Raw genomic sequence first — 11,294 nt, 5'->3', positions numbered from 1 at the left:
GTTCAGTCCATTAAACATCAATGTTCAGTCCATTCAAATTCTATTGACTCTGTACAACTGTATACTTGAATTGTAATCATTGTACTGCCTTTATTATGATTACAGTCATCCATGATTGGATGGAATAAGTAGATGAAGGTCAATTTGATAGACTGCTAGACTACAGATAATAAATTGCCAGATTGGGAATGTCTAGTTGTGTACCTAGGAACTGGACTGAGGAATTGATTAGTGCTGATAAGATATTGTAAACAATACAAGCAATGACAAGAATTCCAATGTACCTGTAGCGGTTATATATGGCAAAATAAACGTTCTATTCTATTCTATGTGAGGCTGTTGCTTACCCTTTTCTCTCTCTCTTCCAAACATAACCCACCCCCCCCCCCACCCCCCGTTCCCCCAGAGCACCTGAACGCCGAGTTCGTCCAGTTCCTCCTGGACGTGGTGGAGGACGGCCTGCTGTCCGACCCCACCGAGCAGCTGCCTGACCTGTTCCTCAACCTGCTGCTGGCCTTCAACCTGCACCTCAGCGGTGAGGAACGCTAGCCTGGCGCCACACAGACTTCTGGGGGCTCTCTGTTGGGAACTGTTTGGAGTAGGGCGGGCACTTATAAAAATACTTGGCAGGTGATTGGATGAACCATCTGCTTATCACCAGACGATCACGGGCTAACTTCAACCAATCAGATCAACGAATCATGTCACTTCTCGCTGTTGTCACACCTAAACCACGCCCGGTGTAGCTGCTAGTATTTTCTCAACGCTGATTGGTTAGATGAGGCTAGAGGGAAGCTTCCGGGTATTAGTATTTGGCAGGTGTATTTGTTCTAATTTGTGTGTGTGTGTGTGTGTGTGTGTGTCACCCTCAGTGCCCAGTAACAACGTCATCATGCAGACTGTGATAAAGAAGAACCCGAAGATCCTGTCTGAGAAAATCCTGCTGCTTCTAAACAGAGGAGGTGAGACGTGTTTATTACACGTGTTTATTACACACATTATTACACACATTATTTCCTTTATTACATCCACACACAGCCTCTCCAGGGCTTAAAAACAAAATTATTTTTCAATCGGTTCACTCCAAGCAGAACCAGCATATTTAACATTTACGTTGTTGTGTTCCGCCACCAACATAGCGTTCCTGAACCGGTTAATAACGATTAACGTTTCGGTTCTGGAACAATTAAAGACCATTTCGTTTTCGTTCCTGTTTCTGTTCCTCGTAAAATACCGTTCATTTTCGGTTTTCATTTCCGTTCCTTGAACCGGTTCAGAGCCTTGAGCCTCTCACCTCTCTTCTTCACTCTCTCTCTCCTCTCTCTCCAGAGGACCCTGTGTGCGTGTTTAAACATGCCCCCCCCGCCCCACACTCAGTACTTAAGTTCCTGCAGGACGTTTTCTCCAGTCGGGAGTCTGCTTACATCTTCTACCGCACTGACATGATGGTGATGATTGACATCGCTGTCCGACAAATCTCTGACCTTTCACCCGGGGAGAAGGTAACACCGCACACATACACATACATACACACACACACACACACATACACACACAGACACACACACACATGCTCACTGTTACATCGGCATCCTGGAGTCTGCTGTCATGTTTGATAAATGCATCCCGAACACGTTGAAGGAAAAGTTAAAAATAGCGTGGTAGTCACCGGCCTGACCTCCTCTCTCCTCCTCCGTCTCTCTCTCTCTCTCTCTCTCTCTCCAGCTGAGGATGGAGTATCTCTCTCTCATGCACTCCATCATGCGCTCCACCGACTACCTGGAGCACCGCCACCGCATGGCCGACCTGCACGCCGCGCTGCACAGGATTCTGGGAGAGGAGGAGGAGGAGACTCCGGGGGATGGGGGCGGGGCCACGGCCAAACAGATGGATAAGCTAATAGTGCAGGAGATCTACAAGGAGTTCCCCCAGCTCAGCGAGAGCTGAATACTGCAGTCGCACACCCCTCCCCCCCCAACCCTGACCCAACCCTGACCCAACCCCACCCCATCCTGACCCCACCCCATCCTGACCCCACCCTATCCTGACCACACCCTATCCGACCCCCTCCTCACCACAGTAGTCTGCTCTCTTTACAATGTGGGGTGGCTCTGTGGAGCTTATACTTGGGCTGAGTTCCCTGCATAGATGAAGCCTTGTCCTGGCCTTAATCACACTATTGATGGGGGAACAGCCACTGGAAGGCTTAAGGCTTAATCTCCGCCTGGGAAACTGGCTCTAATGTGCTCCCTTATAAGGGACTAAACTACTGTGAGTTCCTAAGGCCTTGGTTTCCTGATAGTGTACTGTATTCTTAAACTGTCAGTCCTTCAATGTCTTCACTCACTCTTATTCCTTACCAACTGGCTTGGCCTCACAGTGTTTTACTGGTAGTCTTTAAATGACAAGCTATCTAATACAGCTGCAACAGCACATTCTAATTCAAGTTGTTACACAATTCTGGGGCATTGGGATTAGTTAATGGCTATTTCTTGAAATAGCAATGCTGCTACTTAGTGTGTCTCGATGATGTCTATGGCCCTTACTGTCAAACAGAGCACTTCCTGGCATCTTGGTGTCTGCTTTCGTTGCTTTGTAACTTCCCCCCTAGGCATGGCTCTAAATAAGCTCTACATTTGGTTCTAAATAAGCTAAAGATTGATCAAAACAAAAGTGATAAACGGCTGTTGTGAGCTTCTGCCTGTGCTATAACTAGACGGAGACTAACAGTACTGTAGAACAAAGCTAGAACAAGTTTTAAATGGCTGCTTCTGCCTGCAATGTCGTTACTGACGAGCTGTACGGACCACGGCTCAGGAACGGTGTTTACACTCGTTGACGTGGAATAAGGGATTTTAGAAGTGTCCATTTCATTTACCTACAGTCAGGGATAAGACTGTCACCTTACTTATTGCTTTTCCATTGTTTTCTTAACAACAAAATGGTATTGATCTCAGTAGTAATGCTTCCTATCTTTATGTAGTGGGACTACTGTTCACTCTCCTCCTAATTTAACCCCTGACTATATTTCCTTTGAGACTCACTCTGCAAGAAAGAAAGGGCATCTCACTCCGTTCTGACCACACACAGACCACACCATTACACACATCACCACTTCATGCCAATTCATCTGGGAAACTCCCCTCTATATGACAGCTCTGTCTTTCTGTATCGTAGCTTCTTTCTACTTCATTCTTAATTCTATCACAGGTATTTGAGGAGGCATTTTTATTTATTTGTATTTGCCATCTTCATTAAACACACACACACAAAGTATTTACATTTTAAAACATATACCCGTGTATTCTGTTATATTTCTTTTGTTGATGGGTGTTGATCAGTAAGTTAAGTGTGAGTATGCCTACATAGATCAGTGTATATTTTTGTAAGTGGCGGTGCGCGTGAGTGTATGTGTATCATTTTCCCCTTAGATGTACTATTCCTTTATTTTCCCTTAAACCAACACCACTGTGTCATAGTATTATAGTATTATTATTATACCGATTAAACTATATTTTCCCAATTAAAAAACTGACATGGTTGTTCACAGAGGAGAGATGGAGTCAACTGTATTTTCTTAAAGTTTACAATTAACTAATAAACATCTCAATGAACAATGTGTGTGACGTGTGTGTTACAGAGAGAGAGAATTAGACCTAAAATGGTTAGGGGAGAATATACTATAAGAAGGCATACTCAGGGCTATAAAGAAGAATTTGCGCAAAAACTCTGTTTCTGGTCGGAAGATACATCTGGTACAATCGCAGTTGGTGTTACTCTTAATTCCGTCCGGCTGGATAACTAGGTGAAAGGTTAGTGCCTACGACAGCGGCTGGACAGGAAAATCAAGTGAAGTCCAGCGCGGTGACTGCACAGGTTTGACTGATTATTTGAGCAACCAAATTTAACTGCATAGTATTTTGTTCTGTTGAATGTTTTCACAGACCTGTTTTCTATTTTACAGAAAGAGAAACACCATGTCGCAACCAATAAGTCCAGGGAAGAACTTCTTCGCAGGGGGATTCGGGGGAGTCTGCCTGGTCTTTGCCGGGCACCCCCTCGACACCATAAAAGTAATTTACCATTCTGACTTCTTTATTGCCAATCTTGTGTTCCAACAAATCTTCGAAATAGTACGTCCTTCTCGCAGGCTTCACAACAGGCTGCACTGGGTTACCAAAGCTAACGTTAGCTAGCAAGCAAGCTAACAAGCTATTCATAGTCATTACAGTGCAACATTATCAATATGGAAATTAATTTCCTTGGTTGAAATGTTAAGGGTACATTTTGTTGGAGAGTCAGCTTCACGTGACTGTCAGTTTGCTAGCTCACTAGCGTTTTGAACAATGCTTTTTACGAAAAATTTAATTAGCTAAGTGCTTTAGCCTACCTTTACCTTTGACCCCTAGTCATTCATGTCTGGGTTGCCCAGTAAGCCCAACCCTAGCAGCCTTGCCTGTGGTCTGAGATGGTCTCACCTGAGGCTCGCCCAGTTCCCAGTAGAATACAATGAATGGCTCATAAAATGTGTGTTGGTTTTTGACAAGTGAACAGTCAAATATCTATTTATTCAGTGTAATATATTTACATACAGGTCTACGTAGCTCAGGAGGTAGAGCGGCCGGCTGGGGATTGCAAGGTCCCCGGTTTAATCCCAGCTCCTGGCAGTGTGCCGAAGTGTCCTTGAACAAGACACGGAAACCCAAATAAAATTGCTCACGTGCCTAGTGGTGGTGCAGCCTCAACAACAAGGTCTCCAGGCCTTTCTATGCACAGTTTGCATGTTCTCCCCGTGTTCGCAAGGGTTTCCTCCCAAAACCAATATATTTATGAATATATGAAAACCAATATGAAAAACATGCATGAGAACAGATGCTCTTCAGTCCGGTCCCTGACCAGGACTTGGACTGAGCGCTCGGATATGGTCCCTGGGCGCCATGAACGATAGCTGCCCACTGCTCCTGGCTGCCCCTGGAGGACAGCTTGGACAGGGAAAATGCAGAGGACAATTTCCACCGGTGACCTGAGGTTGCATGTGTGCTGTGTCACCACTCGTGTGTGTATACTTGAGTGTCACTGCTGTGTGCTGATTAAAGACCCCTCAAGGTCCTCAAATTATTTTAAGTGTTTTCAATAAATACATATTGTGGGTGTGTCTTCTTCCAGGTGCGTTTGCAGACGCAGCCTAAGCCCGTACCTGGACAGATGCCTCTGTATGCCGGCACCTTTGACTGTTTCAAACAGACACTTGCCAAAGAGGTGGGTTTATAGGGGAAGGTGGCTTTGTAATACATTGACTTCTTTGTTTTTGGAGTAGTTCTGTTATTTGGCTGTTTTTCCGTTAACTGTCTCCTTTCCTGTTTCTCAGGGAGTGAAGGGCCTGTACAAGGGCATGGCCGCTCCTATAATTGGAGTGACACCCATGTTCGCTGTCTGCTTCTTTGGATTCGGCCTGGGCAAGAAGCTACAACAGAAAACCCCTGACGATGTCCTTACGTAGGTGATTGTTCTGTAGCAGAGTCTACCCCTTTGACACTGTGTGTGTGTGTGTGTGTGTGTGTGTGTGTGTGTGTGTGTGTGTGTGTGTGTGTGTGTGTGTGTGTGTGTGTGTGTGTGTGTGTGTGTGTGAGAGAGAGAGAGAGAGGACTGCTGTGTGCTGCTGTGCAGGACGGTGTCCGCTGTGTTGGTGTCAGCTGTGTTGGAGTGTGCTGTGTTGGTGTCTGTTGTGTTGGTGTCAGCTGTGTGCTGTATTGGTGTCATCTGTATTGGTGTCTACTGTATTGGTGTCATCTGTATTGGTGTCTACTGTGTTGGTGTGTGCTGTATTGGTGTCTACTGTGTTGGTGTGTGCTGTGTTGGTGTCTACTGTGTTGGTGCGTGCTGTGTTGGTGTCTACTGTGTTGTTGTCATCTGTGTTGGTGTCGGCTGTGTTTTTGCGTGCTGTGTTGGTGTCGGCTGTGTTGGTGTGTGCTGTGTTGGTGTCTACTGTGTTGGTGCGTGCTGTGTTGGTGTCAGCTGAACAGCGTGTGTTGGTGTCTCCCAGGTATCCCCAGCTGTTCGCTGCAGGGATGCTGTCAGGTGTGTTCACCACGGGCATCATGGCCCCCGGCGAGAGGATCAAGTGTCTCCTGCAGGTGAGAGGCCCTCCTCCACACACCACCCGCTGGGCGTAGTTAAGGTCACGCCTATATATACCGTGTGTGTGCGTGCGTGCGTGCGTGTGCGTGTGTGGCTCAGATCCAGGCAGCGTCTGGAGAAGTGAAGTACGCGGGGCCCATGGACTGTGTGAAGCAGCTGTACAGGCAGAGCGGCATCAGAGGCATCTACAGAGGCACGGCTCTGACCCTCATGAGAGGTAACAGACCGTCGGACCGACTCAAGTCCAGTTCCACCACGGGGCTCAGCTCCATCTGACTGAGCGGTGCCTTCTCAGCACACTGACGCTGTTACTCTGACTTCAGATGTGCCGGCCAGCGGAATGTACTTCATGACGTATGAATGGTTGAAGACTATTCTCACACCAGAGGGGAAGAGGTGAGGTTCAATATTAGTTATATGTTATTAGTTAACGCAAAAGAGGGAAGGAGACATTAGCTAAACCGTTTTAAACACTTTGAGATTATCTCTCAATGAAAAATGCATTATAAATTTAAACCAATCACAATCATTTTGAGCGGCGATAAACTTGTTTTTTGTTTTTTTCAACGGTTCTCGGGCGATTGAATCTGATTGCCGCTGCTGGAATTGAGTGGCGACAATGAGAAGCTTATTCCAAAACCCTTTATCCCTACCAAATGTGACATTTGTTTATGACAAGATCAAACAGTGACAGTTTACAAAAATACTTGTAAAAATTGGCAACCAAATGAAACGGTGCCGGTACGCACTCGGTATTCATGCGTTTCCTTAATTTAGTTTTCCGCCAAGAATTGTCATTTGTCTGCATCCGTGCTGATGGCTGTTCTTCCTCCACAGCCCCGGGGAGCTGAGTATTCCCAGCATCCTCTTTGCCGGAGGCATGGCTGGTATCTTCAACTGGGCAGTGGCCATCCCACCCGACGTCCTCAAGTCTCGCTTCCAGACCGGTGGGGCCTCGAAATACACCATTTTATAATGTAGTCGTTAGCCCTATCCATCCAGGTGGTCCCAATTAGACCGAGGTCTTGACTTGGCCTTGAGGGGCAGAACATTTTCCTGTACAGCATGTCATTGTAAACACATGCCTAGTAATTAGCTTTGCAGCCCCTGTTTTTGGTGTCAATAGATTGAAGGAGAGTGTGGTATCTTTGGTGAAACAGAGCTTATAAACAGGTTCTGAATTGGAGTAATAATAGGCTTTTAATAGTCTGTTTATGATAATAATGTGAGTCTCTCTCCATCTCTCCCAGCTCCTGAGGGAAAGTATCCCAACGGTTTCCGGGATGTTCTCCGCGAGCTGCTGCGGGAGGAGGGCGTGGCTTCTCTCTATAAGGGCTTCACGGCCGTCATGCTCAGGGCTTTCCCCGCCAACGCGGTAAGTGAGCTCTGCTGTACATAGAGCACACAGCCCAAACACATGGTCGCTTCCAGCCACGCGGCTCTCCTATTAGATCACCCCATCGTCTGCTACATGAATGTCTTTTATCTTCACACTCGACCCTGTCTTTTAATACCACTACATCTGTTACTGTACGCAGCTTCAAAAACAGACTCTTACTGTGGTGCTAAACTAAAAAACAGAGACTCTTCCTGAGGTGCTAAACCACAAAACATACAGGATAGTAGAAAAACAAGGTGAAGAAGTGCAGATAGCACTCACACACAGAACAGGACAGGGACACTGCCTCAATTTAACCAGCTTATTTGGACAAACAAACCATCCTGCCCATCGGCCTTCATCAGAGCTCCGGGTGGAGGTCCAGACCGATGAGCAGACTCCAGGACACCTGCAGAGAGAGACGGCTGTTTAAAACCCCTGAGCAGGGAGAGAAAGCACTGGGCTCTGAGCAGGGGGAGAAAGCACTGGGCTCTTCGGGAGTAGCCGTTTTCTTCTTCGGAAGCATGCTCTGATGAAGGCCTATGGGCCGAATTGTTTTGGATGGCCAAATAAATGTTGTTTTTCTTGTATTAACCAATTAGTGAAGTGATGTTGACCTCCCAGTTGAATTGTAGTACAGTGAGACGTAGAGATAGTCAGGGTCCGTCGTTGGTGTAGAGATGGTCTGGGTCAGTGGTTGGGGTAGAGATGGTCTGGGTCAGTCGTTGGTGTAGAGATGGTCTGGGTCAGTCGTTGGTGTAGAGATGGTCTGGGTCAGTCATTGGTGTAGAGATGTCTGGGTCAGTGGTTGGTGTAGAGATGGTCTGGGTCAGTCGTTGGTGTAGAGATGGTCTGGGTCAGTGGTTGGTGTAGAGATGGTCTGGGTCAGTCGTTGGTGTAGAGATGGTCAGGGTCAGTGGTTGGTGTAGAGATGGTCAGGGTCAGTGGTTGGTGTAGAGATGGTCTGGGTCAGTGGTTGGTGTAGAGATGGTCTGGGTCAGTCGTTGGTGTAGAGATGGTCTGGGTCAGTGGTTGGTGTAGAGATGGTCTGGGTCAGTGGTTGGTGTAGAGATGGTCTGGGTCAGTGGCTGGTGTAGAGATGGTCTGGGTCAGTGGTTGGTATTGACGTTGCTTTGCAGGCTTGCTGTGTGGTAATTATGGAGACCATTACTCACTGCCATTCATTCATGTCATCATCATCATTTTTTCCCACCTTTATTAAATGGAATGAAAATGGCTTTTAAATCTTTTTCTTCATAGGCCTGCTTCCTAGGATTTGAATTAGCCATGAAGTTCCTGAACTGGGTAGCACCCAACCTGTGATCCAGACCCTCAACGAAGACCCAGAACCCTTAGAACACACAGTGGAGTATTCACGCCTGGAGTTAAGACGGAGACACACACACACACACACACACACACAAACAACTTACTGGTGCTTTTGTACAGGAAAATACCTTGTAGTACAGATTGCTGACATAACCACACACACACACAAATAAATACACAAATACAGAAAGTCAGACTGGGAAAGAGGTTGAGAAGCACTTTGCAGTGATATGAGTCACGCAGAACATCGGTGACAATGCTGCTGGTCAGTTGTTCACATGTACCTGCACACACACACACGCACACACACACACACACACACACACACACACACACACACACACACAGCTGAATGTTCTCTCTCTACAGTGCTTGTTTTGGACTTTGTTGTTATAGTATTTTTATGACAGGGAGCTGAATGTGTGCCTTACTCTAACCAACTTATCAGGGAACAGGTGCGTTTCCTTATGTTGGTGGTGTGGAAACGGCCACTCTTGTCTTCACTTGCTAATGATACACAACGTTTGGGTACATGACCTTCAGGTATACCTGCTCCTGTTTCCTCACAGTATCTACTCCCCTACGCACCCGTCACTGAGATTTGATTCAGGTGTGCAAGAGACTTTTAGTTACTCATGTTGTGTGATGTGATGGGTGCCTGTGTGTGTGTTTCAGTCTCAAAGGATCTGCCTTTTCAACTCTGACTATACTACTCTGGATGGATCAGATAACCAAATAATATACCAGAATAACAGTTGATTAAATAAATTATTCTGATATATGACATTCTTCAAGCTTGTGGTTAAGTCACAGAATAATGTTTTTTTTAGGTGAATAGGGCATTGTCTCATGTCTGTGTCATGTGTATGTAAATAAAAATTTTAAAAGACATTGAAATCTATACAGTTTCCAAAGCAATCATATTTTGTTGCATGACGTCTGGTTGATGTTTGAATGACAACTGTGTCGTTAGTCAAACAGTTCTATTGGATCTTCACATGATGTGGAATCGGGCGAGATGAGGACCATGGGTGAAGAATAAAGACTAGTTCCCATAAACGCAGAGGCCGGTTAGGGGTTGACCGGTCTCTGCGTTCATGGGAACTATAGCCGCTACCATGGGTGAAGATTGTGATAAAAAGCGAAGTACGTGGAAAACGAAAATTAATACCAGTTTTCTTTTTCTGTTGTTTAGTAGCTGAATGCATGGTTTATGTTCCATTAGTACCCAGGGGATGTGTTTGGCTGTTTACAATAGGCTATATTGTAGGTTACAACCGCTACAATCTCTCTGTCTGTAGACAGACTGGTCAGTAGGAAAGCACTGAGGTGGAGATTGCTCTCTGCTCCAGGGAGCCGGCTGGTCACCAGCCAACCAGGCGCAGCATCAGTGAACGCTGTGGGAGAAATGACCGGGTACAGAGAAACGGTTACAAGTTACTGACACTTCCCATCATTATAGCGAAGTAGCCTAAAGATAATTTTGATTAATTTGATTAATCTTAATTTCCTTCCGTTCCTCTCTCTACCTTGCTATCTTCCCTCGAAGTGATGGATGTTCCGGCCTGTGAACGTTTGCTTCGTTCGCGTAAAGAGATTATAAAGAGGAACACTTCCCACTATCATGAAGATCAGCTGCTCGTGTTGTGTTCCAGTGTTCCAGGGTAGATTTTAACTGAGGCTTTGCTATGTGAGAAACATGACATACTGACTCAGGCACACATGCAGACAGCACAATTTTTTTCTTCTTCAAAATACACTTATTTTCACACTCTCGCAACGACACTGATGATTTAATTTAATGTGGCTTCTATTCGTGATAAAAATAAACCTCATATGGGTATTGGTCATTTTATTATGCAGTCCTTATTGTCTTAACTATATTTGTTAATGTTTTGAACAGTGTTAGTTCCGTTTCACTTGTGCGTGTTTTTATTATGTAAATGTAGGCCTAAATAAAATGGAATAGCTCTACGCAGACGACACAGTTATATGCGCATCTGCTAAAACATCAAGCCAGGCAACTCGCATATGGACAAAGTAACACAGTGGCTCTATCAAAACAGGCTCGCGCTGAATATGAAGAAGACAGTTTCTATGTGCTTCTCTGTTAAAATCCACGCAGACAGAAATATCCAGCGTGCTGGATATAAGAAGAAGCAGAGATGGTTCATGAATTCAAGTATTTGGGCATTTCTTGGACTCCAAACTTACATTTGACAAACATGTCAAAATTATCTCTAAAAAGGTAAAAATCCAATATGAATTGTTTTAAATTGATTAGAAACTATTCCAATTTAAGTAGTACAGTATATGTATGCAATGGTCTTCTCACATGTCTTATTGTGTTACTGGGTGGAGCCAGGCGTCTTCGACTAATCAGGCCCATGGCCTCATTGTACAACCAAGCTCTAAAGATGTCTAAAAGCCCATGAGATGAGATCATTGT

At 45.4% G+C, this 11,294-nt stretch overlaps 2 protein-coding genes across 2 annotated transcripts in view; both read left to right on the top strand.

Moving 5' to 3' along the window:
* Positions 1–3,526, top strand: part of nckipsd (NCK interacting protein with SH3 domain) — an 11,927-nt gene extending 8,401 nt beyond the window's left edge. The window contains exons 10-13 of the mRNA XM_084445412.1: positions 407–535; positions 873–962; positions 1,330–1,502; positions 1,726–3,526. Of these exons, the coding sequence (XP_084301538.1) occupies positions 407–535; positions 873–962; positions 1,330–1,502; positions 1,726–1,947 (614 nt within the window). The 3' untranslated portion in view covers positions 1,948–3,526. The remainder of the gene's footprint in view (positions 1–406; positions 536–872; positions 963–1,329; positions 1,503–1,725) is intronic.
* Positions 3,527–3,795: 269 nt separating this feature from the next.
* Positions 3,796–9,740, top strand: slc25a20 (solute carrier family 25 member 20). The gene is made up of 10 exons (XM_084445345.1): positions 3,796–3,876; positions 3,965–4,073; positions 5,167–5,259; positions 5,369–5,496; positions 6,044–6,134; positions 6,238–6,355; positions 6,462–6,534; positions 6,976–7,085; positions 7,389–7,513; positions 8,777–9,740. Exons 2-10 carry the CDS (start codon positions 3,978–3,980, stop codon positions 8,837–8,839), a joined length of 897 nt encoding a protein of 298 aa, XP_084301471.1. The 5' UTR covers positions 3,796–3,876; positions 3,965–3,977; the 3' UTR covers positions 8,840–9,740.
* The last annotated feature ends 1,554 nt before the right edge of the window (positions 9,741–11,294 follow it).

This window comes from Borostomias antarcticus, assembly GCF_949987555.1.
Source record: "Borostomias antarcticus genome assembly, chromosome: 11".
NCBI lineage: Eukaryota > Metazoa > Chordata > Actinopteri > Stomiiformes > Stomiidae > Borostomias > Borostomias antarcticus.
Note: the sequence above shows the minus strand (reverse complement) of the source record. Positions and strands in the feature narration are given on the sequence as shown.

Excerpts from the sequence above, each read along its gene's own strand:
- slc25a20 (XM_084445345.1), top strand. The coding sequence starts at position 3,978 with ATGTCGCAACCAATAAGTCCAGGGAAGAACTTCTTCGCAGGGGGATTC. Across the intron at positions 6,135-6,237 it reads GGATCAAGTGTCTCCTGCAG|ATCCAGGCAGCGTCTGGAGA; the intron begins GTGAGAGGCCCT and ends TGTGTGGCTCAG. Across the intron at positions 6,356-6,461 it reads GGCTCTGACCCTCATGAGAG|ATGTGCCGGCCAGCGGAATG; the intron begins GTAACAGACCGT and ends CTCTGACTTCAG.